This window comes from Rhinoderma darwinii, chromosome 9 (genome assembly GCF_050947455.1).
Source record: "Rhinoderma darwinii isolate aRhiDar2 chromosome 9, aRhiDar2.hap1, whole genome shotgun sequence".
Lineage (NCBI taxonomy): Eukaryota > Metazoa > Chordata > Amphibia > Anura > Rhinodermatidae > Rhinoderma > Rhinoderma darwinii.
Genome location: NC_134695.1, coordinates 32,680,934 through 32,704,305, shown reverse-complemented (window position 1 = coordinate 32,704,305; position 23,372 = coordinate 32,680,934). Strand labels below are relative to the sequence as shown.

General features: G+C 42.7%; 1 protein-coding gene across 2 annotated transcripts in view; it reads right to left on the bottom strand.

Moving 5' to 3' along the window:
* Positions 1-23,372, bottom strand: part of DUS2 (dihydrouridine synthase 2) — a 117,789-nt gene that overhangs the window by 3,625 nt on the left and 90,792 nt on the right. For both annotated transcript variants that reach the window (XM_075837484.1, XM_075837485.1), the window contains 2 exons: positions 20,517-20,604; positions 3,020-3,093 (listed from right to left, as the gene is read on the bottom strand). In XM_075837484.1, the coding sequence (XP_075693599.1) occupies positions 3,020-3,093; positions 20,517-20,604 (162 nt within the window). The remainder of the gene's footprint in view (positions 1-3,019; positions 3,094-20,516; positions 20,605-23,372) is intronic.

The window sequence follows — 23,372 nt, the reverse complement described above, 5'->3', positions numbered from 1 at the left end:
CTGCTAAAAATGTGAATAAGCCCTATTAGGCAGTTTTTTTTTTTATGAGGCTTAAAAGGGTATTCATACCATAGCCATTTGTAGCATATCCATTAGATATGCCATAAATGTCTAAATGGCAAGAGTCTGCTGAATGGGATCTCCACCGACTGTCAAAACTGGGGCGCATTGACCCTCGTCGCAGATCTAAAACGAGCAGAGAAGGGGCAGAGAGAGTCCATCCCTTTTGTCATGTGAATTAAATGTAAGTGATAGGAACAAATTGGCTATAGTGTTTCCAGTTTGGAATTCATTGTACTGTGGGTGGCAGAATCAAATATACTGTGGGTGGGTGGCGGCATTAATTATACTGGGTTGGGCGGTGGCATTAATTGTACTGGGGTAGAAGGCAGCATTATTTGTACTGTGGGAAGCGGCATTAATTGCAAAGTGGGTGGGGTTAAACAGTGTGTGTGTGTGTGTGTGTGTGTGTGTGTGTGTGTGTGTGTGTGTGTGTGTGTGTGTGTGTGCGTGTGCGTGCGCGTGCGCGTCTTACCACAATCCAATTTTCTAAAAAATTGCACAGAAACCGCAATAATAATGTGAAGTGTAATGGCATAATGTGAAGTGTAATGGGGTATTAATTAAGCACTCTAATGAGGTACTAGGTAGGCAGCATTAATTAGGGAAAAAGTGTAAACCTCCGCATTGACTGATAAGTGACATCAACTAGATTCTGGAGATGGGACGTTGATCCAGGGATTTATTCTGATTTACATATTTTTCCCAAATGAGGAAATTGGAATTCACCTCATTGGGTTTTGCCTTCTTCTGGATCAATACTGTAGGATTATACGCTAAACTTGATGGACCTTTGTCTTTTTTCAACCTTATCAAATATGTAACTTTATCTTCACTCCACTTCTGTGGAGGCACATGATGTATCAAATGATTTATCTTAGCAAGTTAGCAGTTATGGTATGTTCACATGCAAAGTCAAAAACGGCTGAAAATGACAGAGCGGTTTTCAGAGAAAACAGCCTCTGATTTTCAGCCGTTTTTTAAGCTGATAACGTTTTTTGAGGTGTTTTTTTCTAGACGTTTTTGGAGCGGTTTTTCTATTGACACTATGAAAAACCGCTCCAAACGAAATGGCATGCTCCTTGAACGAAACACAGTTTTTCCCATTGAATTCAATGGGCAGATGTTTATTAGGCGTTTTGCTATTGTTTAGCAGCGTGTGAACATACCCTTAGGATCATATAAACCTTTTCAGAGCTGCTGACTGGCGGAGAATGACCATGTGATACACATGTGATTCCACAGAACCAGGACGTTATTACTTTGACACTTTTGGATGTTTAGTGGTTGTAATTGTACCCTCCAGTATAACTATTATAGTATCATACTAATCATACTATTTAACATATGGCGCAGACTTAGGATCTCAAGGTGAATTCGCATGGGGTGAAAAAAAAAAATTATAAAAAAAACAAAAACTTAAAATGTAAAACAAATTAAATAAAAACCAAACAGAAAAAAATATTCTTTTTTTTTTTTGTATCACTAAATTCTAAGAGCCATGATATTTTTATATTTTTATCCAAGGAGCCATGTGAGGTCTTATTTTTTGCAGGATGAGCCGTAGTTTTCATTGGTACAATATTAGGGTACATACGACTTTTTAATTACTTATAGTTACATAGTACGGTTGAAAAAAAGACATGTCTATCAAGTTCAACCAAGGGACGGGAAAAGGGAAGGTAAAAATTTCTACACATAGGAACTAATATTTTTTTGTTCTAGGAAATTATCTAACCCTTTTTTAAAGCCATCTACTGTCCCTGCTGTGACCAGCTCCTGCGGTAGGCTATTCCATAGATTAAATTTTTTTGTACAAAAAAACAGCAATTCTGCCATTGTTTTCTAATTTTTGTTTCTTTCCTGCCGTCCCCCATGCAGGATAAATAACGTATTTGTTTTATAGTACAGGTCGTTACGGTTGTAGCTTACCAATAATGTGCCCTTTTTATTTCTTTAACATCATAATGTATTTTGGAATGGTAAAAACTTGTTGTTTTTTTTTTTTAAATGTTTTTACTGTGCATAAAAAAATACACTATATATTTGGTATACCAGTATCATGTGATTTATACTGCACAGTGAATATCGTAATCGCAAATCCCCAAAAACTATTGCAACATTGCGTTCTTTTCCCATTCCCCATTCTGGGCGCAGTGATGCAAAAATTAAAAAAAAATCCCTGCGCCCTCAAGGCTTAAAATAGCTGTCTCCTCATGGGGTAAAACCTCACGTACATCTCAAGTAGAGCAAGGGCATGTTTACACGGTCAGAATTTGCAATAGGCAAATCTGCTGTGGAATTTTAGGTTAATCCGCATCAGAGATTTCTACCCTAGCTTCACATGCCGATACTTGGATTTTCAGTTAGGAATCCACGTAGAAATAATGAGACGTGTCAACACGGCCAAAATAAATACCAGCTTCTTTTATAAGCACAGCTTATAAATACAGTATATATTTTTTTCTTTTTATCAAAACCTCACTTAGGCTATGTTCACACGGGGTATTTTGCCGAGTTTTTTGACGCGGAAACCGCGTCGCAAAACTCGGCAAAAACGGCCCTAGAACGCCTCCCATTGATTTCAATGGGAGGCGTTGGCGTCTTTTTCCCGCGAGCAGTAAAACTGCCTCGCGGGAAAAAGAAGCGACATGCCCTATCTTCGGGCGCTTCCGCCTCTGACCTCCCATTGACTTCAATGGGAGGCAGGAGAAAGCGTATTTCTCGCTGTTTTATGCCCGCAGCGCTCAATGGCCGCGGGCGAAAAACGGCGCGATAATTGCCGCGAAAATCGGCGTGCAGGGAGAGGAATATCTGCCTCAAAGTTCCAAACAGAATTTTGAGGCAGATATTCCTCCCCCAAAATACTCCGTGTGAACATAGCCTAAGAGAGTCTATACAGTAGTCCATAATAAATCTGTCCCATCTGAAGAATACTTAATACCTAATCCAAACTCACCACAGTGTCGAACAATATTTCTTTTCATTCACAGTAACCACTGAGCGAAAAAATTTATCAAGCGATCTCTGAACCTAAAAGAAACAAATTAAAATTGACTACATTTTTTAAGACAAAACTATTATAAAGGCAAACATACAAGCTTGAAAAGCTATCAAGAGGACATGCAAAGAAAGACCATTCATTTTCCATGTAAAATAAACTGCAGAACCCCTTGGGGGATTTGCACATCTCATACACTTTGCTGCTACAGTAAATGCAGAATTTCCGCAGAGAATTAAGTTGCGGAAATTCAGCAGCGTTTACGCTATGTGGGAACCCAACCTAACAGGTCAGAGACGTGCGAAATCTATAGCACAAATCAAACAAAACATTCATCGTTTCCTAAAACATTCTTGTTGTGGAGGGTAACAATAGGCTAGAATGTTATGGGCTGTTTGGGACAGCTGTCATTGGCACCAATGACAAAGTTAGAGGTAGGTGGAAGGTCCTTATAGATGATTTCAGGGACATAGACTGTAAACTTAGGGCAAGCAGCCTCAAATGTAGTATTTTCTGAAAAACTACCTGTACCGCAAGATTAGGGAGGTTAACAAGGTTACAGCTGATAAGCGGGTATGAAGGATCAGCAGCACTCGTTTGCCGCTGATCCTTCACTGCCACATATCAGCTATTTTTAAGGATCAGCGGTGGGCACCGCTGCTCCATCGTTTCTTACTCCTACTGTGAATCACCCTGTATTGGCGGTTCACAGTATTACAGCCTTCTCCTATTCACTTGAATAGGAGAGGCATTCATAGCAGGAGCAAGGAACGACTGAGCAGCGGTGCTCGCCGCTGATCCTGCAAAACTGCTGATAAGCGGCTATGAAGGATCAGCGGTGCGAACATTTATTATTTTTTGGCCTTCACCTGCATCACAGTATAATTACAGGTTGGACTTGATGGACCTGTATCTTTTTTTTAATCTTATCAACTACTTAACTATAGTGGGGATTACTGGAACATGACTGGATGATAGGTTTGACTGCGTGGTAAACTTATAGGGTCACAGTCGGTTTAGAAAGAATCGTAAAAATTGGAAAGGGGGAGGGGTTTACTTTATGTAAAGTCATGTCTAAATCCCACACTATGGGACGATATACACTACCGTTCAAAAGTTTGGGGTCACTTAGAAATTTCCTTATTTTTGCAAGAAAAGCACATTTTTTTTCAATGAAGATAACATTAAATTAATCAGAAATACATTGTTAATGGGCTAAATGACTATTCTAGATGCAAACGTCTGTTTTTTTTTTTTTTAAACTCGTTTTATTGTAAAAGTACATACAAAAATCATCAGCAGATGAAAACAAAATAGTAACATTAACATTAACGTTCCTGCATACCATGAATACACATTAGAGACAAAAGTTTGCAATTTACATTTATACATGAAGGCGAGTCACAGGAGACTCCAAATATTCACTGCACGCAGGCAGGTCAGTGTCCCACTTTTCTGTGATTCTGTAGACATACAGGTCGCAGTTATTTACCAGATCCAAGCTCCATTCTCACACCTAGGGTATTAAAAACCTGGTCAAGTAGAACTCAAATCCTTCCTACTTGAAGTGGTAAGGATTCTCTAAGGTCGCCCACGCTGAAGGAGGCAAGAGGTGAGGAGCACCAATCTCCCCAGATTTTCAAGAATTTATATTGACATCCTCTATGTTTATATACTATAATTTCATGTGGGAGAATAGCATTGACCAGGCTTTTCCATTGTGATGTATCCGGGAAAGTGTCCCCCATCCATCGGATGGCTATCGCTTTTCTGGCCAAGAACAGGGCTTCTAGCAGGAAGATACCCTCGTGGTGTGTCCACGTCCTCTCTCCCAACAGTCCCAATAAGCAGAGACCTGGTTCACATGGAATCGGGTTGGTCATAATTGAGGACAGTATTTGTGTCACTTCTTTCCAGAAGTTGGCTATGACTGAGCATAACCACATCATGTGATAAAAGCCAGCCTGGTCTCGAGAGCATCTAGGGCATCGTGTGCTGGGTGCCCTTCCCATCCGATATAATCTGATAGGGGTAATATAACATCTGTGTATGATGTACAATTGCGTCAATTTATTGTTCGCTGCAGGCGAGACCAAGAGATGTGACCCCATGGCCTCCCCCCAGTCCTCACTGGATAGTGTGGGAATAAGACCCCTCCATCCAACCTCAACCGACATCTCAGCGTGAGCGACCCTCTGCGACAGAAGGTAAGTATAAAGGGCAGACACCATCCCCCTTGGTCCCTGCGTTCTCAGAATACCAATGAGTGGAAGTGAAGAAATGGATCTCTGATCTTCCCTGAACTGGGATTGTAAAGCATGCCTAATCTGTACACAACGGAATGCATCTCTCTCAGGAACCCGGAATGTATCCTGTATCTCTCTGGCGGATATCATATGTCCCTCATCATCTATCAGGTTTTGCACCTGCGTTATGCCTACTTCAATCCAAAAATCAGAATCCTGCATCCCCCTAAAATGAGACAGACTCTGATGAGACCAAAGTGGCAGCTCTGCAACTATGTCCTCCCATTCCAGAACTTTCTTAACATGTGACCAGACCTGCCTGGCTAGTTTAATTATTGGCAAGGAATGCCTAGGACTATATCCATGTGGCTCCAGTATGGGCCACAGAGAGGGGATCCTAAGAAAGTGGGCCAAGTGGAGTTCTGCATTAGGCATTGGTTCCTCAGCCACCCATGCCTTAATATATCTTAATTGGCCTGCCAAGTAGTACAGGAACACGTCAGGTAGAGCGGCCCCCGCCTGTTCCTTGGGGCGTTGGAGCGTGCTAAGTTTAAGCTTGGGGCGACTCTCCCCCCATACAAATGAGGAAAATAAAGAGCTTACCAGATTGAAAAATCGTTTAGGGACCAGGGTGTCCACGGGTTCTGGGAGATATAACATTTTGGGCAGCACTATCATCTTAATTAAATTTATTCTTCCTGCTGTCGATATAGGGAGCACCTTCCAGACGGAAAATTTATCTCTCAGATATGTCAACAGGGGATATATATTAAGATCATATGAAGCACCACTATCCCTAACTATATGGACCCCTAAGTATTTAAAACAGGAGACCACCTGCAGGCCCTGGAAGTCCGTATCCCACCCACAGTTATCAGGTCTAAGGGGCATAAGAAATGACTTACTCCAATTGATATATAGGCCTGAGAACCGTCCAAACTCTTCCAGTATTGTCATTGCTCTTGGTAAGGAGGCATTTGGATTAGCCATATACAAAATCATGTCATCGGCATAAAGACCGATCCGCTCCTCCCGTGGTCCTATGCGTATACCCTGAAAAGCCGCATCCCGACGGATGCGGATAGCCAGGGGCTCGATGGCCACTGCAAACAGAAGAGGGGACAGGGGGCATCCCTGCCTCGTGCCTCTATGGAGACAAAAGGAGGGAGACAAAATCCCATTTACCAACACCGATGCCTTCGGATCTTTGTATAAGATTTTAATCCATTTAAGGAATCTCTTGCCAAAACCAAATCTGCGAAGGACCTCAAACAAATAAGGCCACTCTACTGAATCAAAGGCCTTAGCCGCATCCAACGAGGCCAAAGCCCAGTCCTGTTGATCCCACCACCCTATCTGGGTCACCACCTGAGCTCTGCGGATATTATCCGACGTTGATTTGCCTGGGATAAAACCGGATTGGTCCGGATGAATAATATCTGTGATAGCGCCACTAAGTCTAAAAGTTTGGTTAGGATTTTATAATCCACATTGAGTAGGGATATCGGGCGGTACGACTCACATTCCTCTGAATTTTTCCCTGTTTTCAAAATGGCAACTATAGTGGCATCTTTCATCGAAACTGGTAATTCACCCTTCTGAAAGGCGTCCTCAAATACAGTTAATAACTGGGGATTCAGAGTATCTGCATATTTAATATACACCTCTAGAGGGAGACCATCCGGACCTGACGCCTTCCCTTTTGTCATGGAGGATAAGCATTCTTCAATCTCCTGTACCGAGAAAGGGGCCTCTAACGTTATTCTATTCTCCTCTGACAACCCTGGGAAGTTTGCCCCATCTAAATAGGAGTTCAATTCCTCCACCGAATACTGTGCCTGCGAAGTGTAGAGTTCCCCATAAAAATCTGCAAATCTATTCAATATGTCTAGTGGCGTAGTAGCCGTACCCTGGTTTGGTTGGGATATACGTAGCACTGGGGGGGACATGGTATTCTGTTTTGCTATTTGTGCAAGCAGCTTACTCGACTGATTACCGTGCTCAAAAAAGGACTGTTTAGAGAAGAATATCCTTCTTGCTGCCTTTTCCTTGACTAGAAGCAAGTATTGTCTGCCTGCAGCCAGCCACGCTTCTCTATTAACCTGGGTAGGGTCCCGTACGAAAGTATCCTCTAAACCCCTGCATTGTTGTGCTAAATCCATTTCTTGTCTGGCTGAGGAGCGTTTAACATAGGAAATAGAGGATCTCAAGCACCCTCTCAGATACGCCTTCAATGTATCCCACACCAGTACACTATTTTGTTCTTGTGAATGAGCTCCTAAAAAGACATCTAGTTGGTCAGGTATTCTGTCACTTCCCGTAAACAATTGCAACCAAAATGGGTGTATCTTAAGAGCTCCCCTCCTTTCCTCCGCCCTTTGATGTAACTGTAAAAGAATCGGGCTATGATCCGACACCCCTCTGGGCAAGTGCTCTATAGAAGCCATGCTTGAGAAAATGGCGGGAGATCCCAACACGTAGTCAATGCGAGACAGAGCGTTAAACTGCGGAGTATGGCACGTGTATTCCCTTATTCCCGGGTGGCTCACTCTCCATAAATCCAACCATCCTATCTCCTCTATCATAAATGCTAGCGGCGTGGGACTCATGGGGTCCCGGGGGCCCGTCCTAACAGTAAAGCGATCCAACAGAGGGTCTATGGTGAGGTTCAGGTCCCCCATTAGTATAACTCGCGCCTCCTGATAAATGGATGCGAATGTGATGGCCTCTCTGAGTATACTCATTGAGCCCTGTGGCGGGTTGTAGATACCAATTATGACATAAGGGACAGAGTTTACATTAGCATGAACCAGCACAAATCTACCATCAGTATCTATTCTTGTATGTAACGCCTGCCAGCGTAAATTTCTATGTACTAGCAATGATACTCCCCGTGATGCTGAGGATCTAGTAGCATGCTGCCCCCATTGAATCCAAGATTTACTCAGCATATGCACCTTATCTGCCGTAAGATGCGTTTCCTGAAGGCATATAATATGGGGCATGTGCCTCCGTAGTACAGAAAAGATCACATTTCTCTTACCCGGCGTTCCCATTCCCCTCACATTCCAGGACATAAATTTAAGTGTCGCCATATTCCTTTCTATACCATATCTCTATGTGAAGGCACCATCCCCCCCACAATCAGCGAGCAGTGATAATGGGACCCTGTTCCCATGTCATCATGTAGCAGGCATGCAAAACCGTATTGAACCTTAAACCAATAACTTTGACCAATTAAAGAGGCTCTGTCACCAGATTTTGCAACCCCTATCTGCTATTGCAGCAGATAGGCGCTGCAATGTAGATTACAGTAAAGTTTTTATTTTTAAAAAACGAGCATTTTTGGCCAAGTTATGACCATTTTTGTAATTATGCAAATGAGGCTTGCAAAAGTCCAAGTGGGTGTGTTTAAAAGTAAAAGTCCAAGTGGGCGTGTATTAGGTGCGTACATCGGGGCGTTTTTAATACTTTTACTAGCTGGGCGCTGTGAAGAGAAGTAACATCCTCTTCTCTTCAGAACGCCCAGCTTCTGACAGTGCAGATCTGTGACGTCACTCACAGGTCCTGCATCGTGACGGCCACATCGGCAGCAGAGGCTACAGTTGATTCTGCAGCAGCATCAGCGTTTGCAGGTAAGATCGACTTACCTGCAAACGCTGATGCTGCTGCAGAATCAACTGTAGCCTCTGGTGCCGATGTGGCCGTCACGATGCAGGACCTGTGAGTGACGTCACAGATCTGCACTGTCAGAAGCTGGGCGTTCTGAAGAGAAGAGGATGTTACTTCTCTTCACAGCGCCCAGCTAGTAAAAGTATTAAAAACGCCCCGATGTACGCACCTAATACACGCCCACTTGGACTTTTACTTTTAAACACACCCACTTGGACTTTTGCAAGCCTCATTTGCATAATTACAAAAATGGTCATAACTTGGCCAAAAATGCTCGTTTTTTAAAAATAAAAACTTTACTGTAATCTACATTGCAGCGCCTATCTGCTGCAATAGCAGATAGGGGTTGCAAAATCTGGTGACAGAGCCTCTTTAAGCTCATCAGGAGCTGCTTAAGCCTACAAGGCATAGAAAATGCAAAGTGCATAAAAACGGGGGAAGTTTCCACTGTTTAGGTTAGTAACACAGAGGAATCAAGATAAGCAATAGTACCTTTTCAATGGCTTCACCCTTTGTTAAGCTGTATTTCAGCCATATAAGATTCCATGTTTCCTTCCTTATATCTTAGATAAACGTGAGGGTAATTAATCCAGTTATTTGAACTATAACATTTCAACTCCTATGCCATCTCAATATATTTGTCTCTCTCCCCTTATCTACTTCACAGTTTAGTACATACATATACTCAGTATATCAAGAACACTTCTATGTATATAACCCATGTGTGTGTGAGATCAAATATCCACTGCATAGGGACCCCTCATAAAATGCATATTGCAATCATGTAAACTCACTGTCCCCTTCATATAAAACATGGTCCTCAAATCAGCGTCGAGGAGATCGTCCATGTCTGGTGAGCCACTCATCCGCCGCCTCAGGGGTAGTGAAAAACACGGGTCTCTCTCCATCCACAACTCTCAGTCGCGCAGGGTACGCCATAGAATATGGAATCTGACGCTCCCGAAGTCGTCTCTTGACGTGCATGTACGAGGCCCTCTGTCGTTGTAACTCCGGGGAAAAATATGGGAAAATGGACACCGTCGTGTTCTCTACTCTGATCTCTCCTTTGCGCCTCGCCGCCTGCAGCACCATATCTCGGTCCTTGCAATTTAGCAATCTCGCCAGCAATGGTCTGGGATTCGCCCCGGGTGGTGGTGCTTTCGCTGGCACTCTGTGCGCCCTTTCCACTGCAAAGGCCATTGAAAATACTGTATCCGGGAATAGGTCTTTCAGCCACTTCTCCACAAATTCATCTGGTCTGGGCCCCTCCGACCTTTCAGGGAGGCCTATTATCCTCAGATTATTTCTTTTCAGTCGATTCTCGAGATCATCTGCTTTTTGGCGCCACAGCTCCACTTTCCCCGACAGGTCCCTCAGCGTGCGCGGTACTGCTGCCGTTACATCTTCCATGTCCGAGACCCTTGTCTCAACCTGAGTTACCCGGTCTCTCAGATTGTGGAGGTCCTGCCGCATCAGACCGACATCCACCTTCACCTCCTCCACTTTCGTTGTTACCGAGGTACGTGTCTCCAGAATCGCCGCCAGAAGCGTCTCCGTCACCTGCTTCAGCGTTAACTCAGGGGGCACCGCTTCCCCTGCCTCAGCGAGTGCAGCAGGCCGTCTCTCCTGAACATGTGCCGACGAAGACTGCTCCCCCCGGGCGCCATCTTGTCCCGAGTTCCTGGCGAACTCTTTCAGTTTTTCCACCGCTCCCGAAGTCTTGGAGGGTCCCATATTGTGCCGAGTGGGTTTCCTACCCTTCTTTCTCAACAGGTAAGGAATTTTGGCTGAAATACTTTCTCCACAGGATGAAATACAGGGTTCAGCACACGGAGCTAAGGTTCAGTGCGACCGCTCACATCCGTGCCTGGTCACGCCCCCCAAACGTCTGGTTTTTAATGCAATATCTACATAGGTGTATAGAGGCCCATTCCAGCAACCATCACTCCAGTGTTCTAATGGTACATTGTGTTTGCTAACTGTGTTAGAAGGCTAATGGATGATTAGAAAACACTTGAAAACCCTTGTGCAATTATGATAGCACCGCTGTAAACAGTTTTGCTGTTTAGAGGAGCTATAAAACTGACCTTCCTTTGAGCTAGTTGATAATCTGGAGCATTACATTTGTGGGTTCGATTAAACTCTCAAAATGGCCAGAAAAAGAGAGCTTTCATGTGAAACTCGACAGTCTTTTCTTGTTCTTAGAAATGAAGGCTATTCCATGCGAGAAATTGCCAAGAAACTGAAGATTTCCTACAACGGTGTGTACTACTCCCTTCAGAGGACAGCACAAACAGGCTCTAACCAGAGTAGAAAGAGAAGTGGGAGGCCCCGCTGCACAACTGAGCAACAAGACAAGTACATTAGAGTCTCTAGTTTGAGAAATAGACGCCTCACAGGTCCTCAACTGGCAGCTTCATTAAATAGTACCCGCAAAACCCCAGTGTCAACGTCTACAGTGAAGAGGCGACTCCGGGATGCTGGCCTTCAGGGCAGAGTGGCAAAGAAAAAGCCATATCTGAGACTGGCTAATAAAAGGAAAAGATTAATATGGCCAAAAGCACACAGACATTGGACAGAGGAAGATTGGGAAAAAGTGTTATGGACAGACTAATCGAAGTTTGAGGTGTTTGGATCACACAGAAGAACATTTGTGAGACGCAGAACAACTGAAAAGATGCTGGAAGAGTGCCTGACGCCATCTGTCAAGCATGGTGGAGGTAATGTGATGGTCTGGGGTTGCTTTTGGTGCTGGTAAAGTGGGAGATTTGTACAAGGTAAAAGGGATTTTGAATAAGGAAGGCTATCACTCCATTTTGCAATGCCATGCCATACCCTGTGGACAGCGCTTGATTGGAGCCAATTTCATCCTACAACAGGACAATGACCCAAAGCACACCTCCAAATTATGCAAGAACTATTTAGGGAAGAAGCAGACAGCTGTTATTCTATCTGTAATGGAGTGGCCAGCGCAGTCACCAGATCTCAACCCCATAGAGCTGTTGTGGGAGCAGCTTGACCGTATGGTACGCAAGAAGTGCCCATCAAGCCAATCCAACTTGTGGGAGGGGCTTCTGGAAGCATGGGGTGATATTTCTCCCGATTACCTCAGCAAATTAACAGCTAGAATGCCAAAGGTCTGCAATGCTGTAATTGCTGCAAATGGAGCATTCTTTGACAAAAGCAAAGTTTGAAGGAGAAAATTATTATTTGAAATAAAAATCATTATTTCTAACCTTTGCAATGTCTTGACTATATTTTCTAGTCATTTTGCAACTCATTTGATAAATATAAGTGTGAGTTTTCATGGAAAACACAAAATTGTCTGGGTGACCCCAAACTTTTGAACGGTAGTGTATGTTAGGGAAATGATCATGTAGAGTCTCTATGGGTAATACTTGGGAGGGAAAATCCATAATAAAATACTGTGAAAATGCTGGTGACCGGTTCCCTTTAATGTGGATAAATAACTAAGACAGCATTCAAACTATTACCAGAGAGAGTAAAACTTACCCTAAAATGTTCTTCAATTACATAAATAATAAAAAGGTTAAAACTAAAAGAATTGGCCATTTAAAAAATAAGGGAGAAGTTGTAGAGGGTGAAGAGGAAAAAACTTTTTTTGTACTCACCCTAAAATCTATTTCTGGTTGAATTCATTGGGGGGACACAGCACCATGAGTCAGACCAGGCAGCTCATAACCTTTTCAGAGACTAGTTAAATCAGTTTGTACAGAAGCAGTGGGAGAAGAACAGGTCTATGGTCCCGGGAGAAAACATAACCAAACAGTCAGAAAAGTAGGTCCCGAGCCTGGAACAAACAAATAAAAATAGAGCGAGATTTGGGTCTCCCAATAAAGCGAACGAGAAATAGATTTAACGGTGAGTACAAAAATCTTGTTTTCTAATTAATATCGTTGGGGGACACTGCACCAATTCTAAAGCAGTCCTAGAGGGTGGGAGGAAAAAAGTACAACCATGCGACCTGCCTAAGGGTATGTTCACACGCTTAGTAAAAAACGTCTGAAAATACAGAAGTTTTTTAAGCCACTCGCGATTTTCGCTGAGTTTTTTACGGTCGTTTTTGGAGCGGTTTTCTATAGAGTCAATGAAAAAAGCCCCAAAAATGTCCCAAGAAGTGACCTGCACTTCTTTTTCGCAGCCGTTCTTTTACGCAGCTGTTTTTCAAAACGGCTGCGTAAAAAACGGCCCGTTATGCTTCCGATTTTTGAGCCGAAAATAGGCCGTGTGAACATACCATAAAACACAGTGGCCTGCAGGACTCTGCGACCCAGACTGGCAAAAGCATCAGCCAAAGAAGGAATTTGGTAAAACTTCGTGAAAGTGTGCACAAAAGCCCATGTAACGGCACTATAACACTCACAATTAAGAGTCATAGCACAATATAGATGGTGGTGTGCGGTGCCACCAGAGAAAAGCAATATTTACACTTTTGAATCTCACTGGAATCACCTTAAAATTTTAAACACTAGAATGTTGTGTATAGGAACACAACATTACAACAATCTTAAAATTAATAAGGCTTCACTAGAGCACTGGAAATAAAAAATGTGACAAGGGATATATAAACTTAATAAGGGAGGGGGTAGTGGAGGGGGCAGGGAAAAGTGGCAAGCAGGAACAACTACCATGTTATGTGAGGTTGGAGGTTGATATAAAAGTAAAATGGGGGGAGGGGGAATATGGGGAGGGGGAGGTTTGGAACCCCAAGGGGGGAGGAGTCTCTTGTGCTTTTTAAAAAAAAAAAATGAAATCATTCTGTGTGCACTGAATAATGAAGTCTGAGCTTAGGATAATATCTTGGAATGTGAAAGGGATCAGGGGAGAATGGCCAGAGTGGTATTAAAGTTTGAAAAAAAAAAAAGAGATATGTATCTATAGCACATACGCCCCTAATACTAACCAAAAGGAATTCCTGAATAAATTGGCCTTAACAGTAACAAAATAAATACATCCCTTCAAAAAAATAGGAGTAGATTGCAATGAGGTAGTGAACAACATAGAAGACAGGACTGGACAAAGTATAGGCAAACACCAAAACATAGTGGGTGATTTTTTAAAGTTAACCGGGGCAGTTGATCCTTGGCGATTGATGAATCCGATAGAAAGAGAATATACCTACTATTCTCCAGTTCATAGCTCTATGTCTCAAATAGATTATCTCTCGACTACAGATAATTGGGCATGAATAGTGGACTACGGTATTCATCCCGTCAAAACAACAGAACCCTTGCACAACGGAGACAAACTGAAACCATTGGCACCGGATCCGTCACCATTGAAATCAATGGTGATGGAAACGAAAACCTATGGTTTCAGCTTGTGTCAGTCATGGCTCCGTTCCGACGGAAAACTCAGACGGAACGTCGGAACGGAGCCCTGACACAGATGTGAACATAGCCTTAAGGGGAACCGGTCACCAGCATTTCACCTATTAAACCAGCAATACCTGGTGGTAGTGGGTGAAAAATCATTTTTTTTCACGGTCGCATTCCAAGAGTCGTAACTTTTTTTTTATTCCGTCGACATAGCCGTATAAAGGCTTGTTTTTTGCGGGACGAGTTGTATTTTGTAATTATACCATTTTTAGATGCTTATAATATATTGATTAACTTTTATTAACTTTATTTTAGGAGAGAATTGAAAATAAGCAGCTATTCCAGAATTGATTTTCATGTTATAAATTTACGCCGTTTACAATGAAGCGTAAATAACATGTTAACTTTATTCTATGGGTCGGCACGATTACGGGGATACCAAATATGTAAAGGTTTTATATGTTTTCCTACGTTTGCACAATAAAAACCCTTTTAGAAAAAAAATCATTTCTATATAACCTATAATTGTCGTCTTAGTTGGCTCTGTAGCTTTAGTATTCAGCTTTTTAGTGTTCCCACACCGTATGCTAATGAGAATAAAAGAGTCAACTCTTTGTTTGAAAAGAGTCATATCTTCATTCCTCAAGTTTTTCTGAGTTTACCCCGCCTCCTTACTTTTCCCGCTCCTCGCATTCCCCCAGGACACAAAGTCCTGCGCTTGTGCATTGATGTCCTATTCTGGTGTGTGCGCACAAGGGACACCGGATTATTACGATAAAAGGGGCAAAATATTTGCAGACCGTTATTTACAGTTGTCGGAGGAGTTTAGGATGAACTTTTGATAGCAGCGGCCAGTGAGGGATAAGTAAAGTTCAATAGGTGAAATGCTGGTGACAGGTTCCATTTAACTGGCAGTGTAACCACGCAGTTAGCTAAAGACACTCAATTTGTAGTAGACATAAAGAAGTGGTGGGCTCAAAACGTGAAAGAAAATGACGAGGCACGAAGAGATCCAGTATTATTCTGGGAAATCCGAATTTTTATAGTAACCAGAAAGAAGCTAAACTTTTTAGATATGGCAATAAATCTGGCAAATCGCTTTCAAACTTGTCAAAGGAGGCTAACAGAAATAAAAATATACACGCTATTAAAGATCAAAGCAGAAAAATGTGTAGTGAAATTAAGGAGAAAACTTTTTTTTTTTCGAATTTGTAGAGATTTATATAGACATGAAAAAGGGCATATTGATCCCAATGATAAATATCTGAGCGATACAAATTTTCCCATTTTGACAGAAGAACAACAGAGTGCATTGAGTAGACCAATAACTGCGCAGGAAAGATATAGGTTCATTGAACAATCAATTACCGTATTTTTGGGATTATAAGACGCACCTGACCATAAGATGCACCCAGGTTTTAGACAACAGAAAATAGGAAAAAAATTATTAGTTAAAAAATAATTTATTCTGTTTCACCACATTCTGAGAGCCAAAAGTTTTTTTTATATTTTTATCGATTGAGCGGTGTGAGGGCTTATTTTGTTGAGGGACGAAATTATTTTATTTTTTACATTGTGCCTGGGGAAAAATGGGAAAAGGTTATTTTTTTTACACTCCTAAAAATGTATCTAAAATTTTTTTTTTTACACATTTTATTAGTTCCCCTAGGGGACTTGAACCAGCGGCCAGTGGCGTAACTACCGCTATAACAGCCGTAGCGGCTGCTACGGGGCCCGCGGCATGAGGGGGCCCGTGTCGCCCGCCGGCACGGGCCCCCACCATGGCCGGAGGCTCCGCTAGCAGCCGGTATGGCTGCTACAGCGCGACGCCACTGAACACTACGGCAGAGCAGGGAGGTATCTCCCCGTTCTGCCATTAAACAAAAGACATTTATCCCCTATCCACAGGATATCCACAGGACAGGGGATACATATGTCATCGCTGGCATTGATAGGGAGAACGGGGGACTGAAAGTCCCCTGTATGGCGTTATCTACAGAGGGGGATGTATGGCGTTACCTACAGGGGGGGTTGTATGGCGTTATCTACAGGGGGGGCTGTATGGCGTTATCTACAGGGGGGGCTGTATGGCGTTATCTACAGGGGGGCTGTAAAAAAGGCACTATCTACAAGGGAGGGGCTGTGTGACACCCAGGGGAGGGGGGGCCCCAGTCAAAAGTTTGCTATGGGGCCCAGTCTTTCCTAGTTACGCCCCTGCCAGCGGCCACTTGGTTACATGTGGAGTTACTGAAACAGCGTAACTACGCTGTTTGCGTAACTCCCATAGTAGTGAATGGCAGTTACGGAAGCAGTGTAGCATGCGAGCTACGCTGTTTCCGTAACTACTGTTCAGTTCTATGAGAGTTACCGAAACAGCGTAGCTCAGCGAGTTACGCTGTTTCAGTAACTCCACATGTAATCAAATGGCCAGAGAGCACAGAAAGCTAGAACGGGGTTTAGGGGGCCCCGTTCTAGAGATAGGTGCAGGTCCCAGAGGTGAGACCTGCATCTATCTGACATTTATGGCATATCCTGTTGATATGTCATAAATGTCCTTCATAGAAAAACCCCTATAAATGCCACGGTCGCTATTGACCACGGCATTTAACTAGTTAAAGGGGTTTGCCATAAAACACATGTATCCCCTATCCACAGAATAGTGGCTACATGTGAGATCGCTGGGGGTCCGACCGCTGGGACCCCCAGCAATAAGGAGAACAGGGGAGCGATAGTAACTCAGAGTGCTACATGAGAAGCCTGGACTTCCGGGTACTGTGTCTGGCTTATCTGTTCCGCAGCTCCATAGAGATCAATGGAGAGCCGCTCGCGCATGCGCAGAAGAATCCCATTGATCTCTATGAAGCTGCCGGACACAGAACGCGGAAGTCACAGCTTCTCATGCAGCGCTCCTGGTAACTTTCGGTCCCCGTTCTCCTTATCGATCACACATGTATACCCCAACCCTGTGGATAGGGGATACATGTGTTTTATGGCACAATCTCTTTAAACTGCCAGGAACAGCGAAATTGCTGTTCCTGGCCGTTCTAGCAGTGTGTCAGAAGCGGACACCTGCAGCATATGGAGCGGGCTTAGTGCGTGAGCCCGCGCCATACATCACCCCCCTCCAGCTCCATGATGTGCCGGCACGTCATGGGTCTGGAAGGGGTTAAGTAATGAAGCAGTCATGGCGCCTGGCGATGCCGGGTCCCTTGACTGCGGACTATAAGAAGCAGGGACTTTTTAGCAAGATTTAATAATCGACACATACAGAGATGAAAAAAAAAAATGGCAGCCCCCATAGAGAAGTAAAAGAAAGAAAAAAGAAAAAAGTACAACACAAAAACACAAATAAATGTAATTTATTTTAATGACATACTAAAAGCAATAACAAGGGATTGGTGAAGTTCGAAATAAAGGAATTCTGAACTTTTAGCACTCACATTTCTATGAAATAATATGGTCTAGATCAGAAGTCCTTTACCCGCTATACTTTGTAAGTCACATTAAACTCATAAATGGATGAGGCACATAAGAAATCATAAACTTGTAATCATTTGCAGATAAATATTTAAGCGTAAAATTTGACAATGATATTTAATCACCCGGAATTGGCATTGTTTAAGGCCTCATGCACACGACCGTAGTGTTTTTCTGGTCCGCAAATTCCAGGACCGTGTTCCGTGAAAAAAACAAACCTAGGTAGAACAGGATGACGACAGAACTCATTCCCGGTCGTCGCCTAGCAACACTTCCGCAAATCCGCAAACTGCGGTTGACACACGGAGGTGTACCCGCATTTTCCACGGGCCCATTGACTTCTATGGGCATGTCCGCATCGAATTTGCGGGCAGTAATGAGACATGTCCTGAGTTTGTGTGGCACGGATTTGCGGACATGCGGGGACCCGTGAAAACACGGATAGTGTGTATGGGCCCATAGAAATGAATGGGTCCGCAATTCTCCCGTGGATTTTCGGGGGAATTGCGGACGCAAAAACACGTTCGTGTGCATGAGGCCTAAGGCTTAGGAGAAGTGTGCAATATTATTAATGTGGATGACAAATTTTAACAAGTGCATATGATAATCAGGGATTTTATGGATAGCCACACAGCTGCGAGTCGCAAGCCACATGTGGTCTAGATTCAAGTTTTTCAACAAACACTGTGGGCACACGCTGTATGATAAATTTGGCACATCTTGCAAGACTTGTTAGACACTTTTTCTTAAGCCACCACTTGGCTAGCGTACTTTACACTAGTATTTTTCACCAAAAATGAAGCACACCGTCAATAAATCTGGTGCATTTTTGGGATTCCTCGGCCATACTTTTTTTTTCTAGATCACACCAAATATAATGTAGCATTCACATCCAAGAGCTTACCCAGACCTTTTTGCTTGACGCCAAGATTGAACTGGCTTACATGATCGAAAGGAAACCTTTTCTATTGCCTACTGCTCTGTCATCGGTCCACTGACATGTACAAACAGCTGTACTATCCTTGTCCTGCACAATCAGCTTTGCATAATACCTAGCAACAAGGCGAGCACACTATGGTGAATGGACTTACATAACGGAGTAGCAAATAAGGTTGACAGGAGGTGGCAAAGTTATAAACTATGTATATTAGTACGGAACACCTCGAAGTCAAATTTCGTATAATGCAAAAAGCTTTACGAGGGATATCTAAAAGTTTTTAAGCATTTAACTAGTGGATGCTACCTCTGGCTATTGTACAGCTACTGTACTTGTGACTGGTAGTTGGGGTGCTATACACTACATACACTGCATAGCTTAATTTGCCAGTTCATGGGTGTAAAGCCCTTTCTGGTAAGGGGATCACTATAGAGAATTGCAGACAGACAGGGGTTCCCATCATGTTTCACCCCCCAGCTCATATATTCTAAGGTTATATTAACACGGCAGAATTTTGGTCAGTATTTTGGATCAGTATTTGGAAACCAAAATTAGGAGTGGAACCTACACTAAAAAGTATAAGAGACAGATTTGCACCTCTTCAAGTGTTTTGGGCACACACCTAGTTTTGGCTTAGAAATAACCAATGCAAAACACTGACCTAAATACGGTCATGTGGAAAAGGCCTAATGGAAACTGTAAGTAGTGTGCAGAATTTCTGGTGGACTGTATTGTGGGAACGCTGACTAGTTTAATAAAGTTCAAATATCTTGTACTGATTTCGAGTTACAGCCGGTATAATTATGTTATAACACATTCACATTACTACTTTGTTGCTGGATCAATCTCTACACAGAGCTCGATCTTGGGATTTGCATTTTTGGAAATATCGTTTTTACACCAGAAACCAAATAGTAATCTACTGTAAGAAAAACTAACTACTGCATTAAGGGAACTCAGATAAGTCATTAGGGGCATTTGACAAGTCTGTTGACATTTACCTTTCTTCACATTGCTTTTCCCGCTAAGTGCCCACATACACTGAATCGCCACTTTAGACACCTACCCTTTAAATTAGACACGTGACTCCAAAGTGCAGCATAAAAACAAGAGAGCAAGTTTTTCATGGATCAGTTTCAGTCTGAATCCACATTAGAATGGAAAAATCTAGTGATCTGAACGACTTTGAACGAAGCATGATCAGTGGTGCTAGACTAGCAGGGGTCAGTATTTAAAAAACTGCCAACCTTGTGGGGTTTTCTCATGCAACGGTGTAGAAAGTATGCCGTGTGATTGAGGAAAAACATCTAGCGAAAGGGGATCCTGTAATCGTCAACAACTTGTCAACGAAAGGGGTCAGAGGACGTCAAGAATCGTTCTGACAAACAGGCGGTGCACAGTCAAGCAAATTACAGCCGAATACAACACTGGTGCTTCAACTCATGTTACCGAATGCACAACACGTTTCTCAGCATGGATGGACTATAACAGCAGATGACCAGTTCGAGTGCCACTGATGTTTAAGGGAAACAGAAAGGCAACGCTTCTTGAGAAGTTGGCAGAAGCAGCATGAATCAATGAACCCTTCCCGTCAGGTGTCATAGGGCCTATTTTTGTATTAATATTATGCCTTTACAAGATCCTTACGTACAATCATTATGTAGAGCCTGTATCTTCTATTAGGGCATACAGGGATCAGAGACATTACAATATTTTCAGAACATGTAATAAATCTGCACACATCTGAGTTCATCTCTATGCTATAGAATGTTTGATAAACTTACTGTGTAATAAACTGGCTGAGGCAACTTTTCCTTTCTGCACCACTCCAAAAGAAACATCTTAGGAGTAACCTGAGGAAGGTAGTCTTTTCTAGAGAAGGGGAGAAAAAGAGCCAACATTAGCAACAAGAGACAACAAAAAAGAATAATACGGCATAAGAGGCTCCACGTTACAGGGTTTATTTAAATTCAAACGCATATTTAGAACATTAACCCTTTCACTGTGAAGGACGTATGTAATACGTCATAAGTTTAAACGATTGCCATGAGTAACATAAATTAAAGCCCAGAATCTTAGCTTTTAAATGATACCAGAAGCACAATACTCTGGGGAACAGCACATATCTAACCAGCCCGTGCCTATTCAGACTATTTGTTAACTACGTGACTCCAATCCAGAGATTTTTGGTCTTTTCAGTTCAGATAATTATGTGAAGATTTGCACAAGTAGACATAAGGATAGATAGCATGTATGAACTCTGCACAGCTTGAATCTTACATTTTAGAAGGTATTGTGCATCTCAGGCTCTGCTTGGATCAGGCATTTATCCAGGTGCAGTGAGGTCCTCAACTTCTGTGGGTGGATTTTGTCAGAGTTGGAAGCCACTTGAATCAGATTGATCCCCGTATTAGTAAAGTTTCGTATTTTTACACTGTATACACAGGATTTTTGACTTGTGATCAATTTAAAGAGGATCTGTCACTAGTTTATAAATTCCTATTCACTAGTTTATTAATTCCTATTTCCTAACTAATCGAATAGGCGCTATGATGCGGATAACTACAGTTATGAGCATTTTTCTAAATATGCTAATGTTACTCTAATAGCCAAATGGGAGGTGACTTTCTTTTCACTCTGGGCAGTGTAATGTTTTCTGTATGACGCTGTCCAATCAGCATACAGCTTCTCTCTCTTCCCTGCCCAGCAACACAGCATGATCATATAGTATACAGCTTCCATTCCGGACTGTGTATTCAACTGGTGGTACCTCCGGATGTTTCACAGCTAGAACTGCGATCCTGGTGCCATACGAAAGATCTCATCTTTCATATGGCACCAGATGCACTGTTCTAGGTGGTCCACAGCCCGAGATATGGCTCTTTTTTTGTATAAACTCTTTTTATTGAAGCAGTTGCATAGAAATACATCATCCATTTACAAAGACCATAACAGGCAGCATTTATGCCCGACACATCAATATTTTATGCTTGAGAACAATATCTTCTCTTCATGACATCTAAAAATCTCACGCCACAGCAGTAAACATTTAATGTATATAATCAGTAGATCTTGTTAGCTCAACTGCAATATGACAGACAAACCAAATAAACAGAAACAATCCACCGTGACCGTGGCTCATGTAAGACTATTACTTTACATTAAGTACTATTAAGTACTAAATACTATGTACTATCCCGCTTAATCTAGGTTTCAAAGCCCCCACCTTCACCAACAAGATCCGTTCATGCCTCTCCAATCTTTGATTAATATGGCTCTTTGAAGTGATCCCCCTTCCCTCCAGCCTCAGTCTCTCACAGTGTGTGAAGCGACTTCATAATAATAATAATAATAATAATCTTTATTTATATAGCGCCAACATATTACGCAGCACTTTACAATTTAGAGGGAACATGAAACAAACAATATCAGACATTACATAGTGACAAAGTTAATTTACAATTCAAACCTGAGGAGTGAGGACCCTGCTCGCAAGAGCTTACAATCTATGAGGAAATAAAGGAGACACAAAGTGTAACAGTGTTTGTTCTGTACAATAGTCCAGCCATTTTTTATACACCTGGGTGGTACACATAAAGCTGCATGAGCCGGTCACCAGCCAGTATCCGTATATGACAGACATGAAGAGAAGGAGTGTGAGGGAATCTTATTCTGATGACTAATCTAAAAGGGGGGCCAGGGAAAGGAGTCAGATTAGGGAATGTTATAGGCCTATCTAAAAAGATGTTTTTTCAGGGCACATTTAAAACTGTGGATATTGGGAATTAATCTGATTGTCTGGGGTAGCACATTCCAGAGGACTGGTGCAGCGCGAGAAAAATCTTGGAGACGGGAGTGGGAGGTTCTGATTATGGAGGATTTTAATCTAAAGTCGTTGGCAGAACGTAGAGCCCAAGTAGGGTGGTAGACAGAGATGAGATGTAAGGAGGTGCAGCACCGTGGAGAGCTTTGTGGGTAAGAGTAATAAGTTTGAATTTTATTCTGAAGGGGATGGGCAACCAGTGCAGTGATTTGCACAGATTAGAGGCGTTGGTGTAGCGGTTGGTCATAAAGATGAGCCTGGCTGCTGAATTAAGGATAGATTAGAGAGGGGAGAGTTTAGTGAGGGGAAGACAGACTAGTAATGAGTTACAGTAGTCAAGACGAGAGTGAATCAGAGCAAAAATTAGAGTTTTGCGGTTTCCTCAGTAAGAAAAGGGCGGATTCTGGAGATGTTTTTGAGGTGAAAACAATCAAAATAGTTCATCAAAAATATTCATTAGAGTGTTGTCCTTGTCCAGGTTTCCTGAAGTGTATAAGTTAGCAGCTTCCTCTACATCCGGATGGCTGATATGCCAATCCAGGTATACTCTCCAGCCCATACTGACATCAGGTGTGTCGAGACGCTCCTGCACGCTACAGTTGAATTGGACTCATGCACAATACTCTTCAAACGTCATAGAGTTGCCAAGACAACTGTACTGCCCAGCCCTCAGGATGGTCTCTCCACGCCGGATGACAGTGAGTAAAACTGGACTGACACTTTAAAGAGGTTGTCTGAGATTGTTCATAAACCGCTTCACTCTTGTCCATGGGCTGAGACTGGAATTGCAGCTCAGACCCATTAGATAGAGCTCATG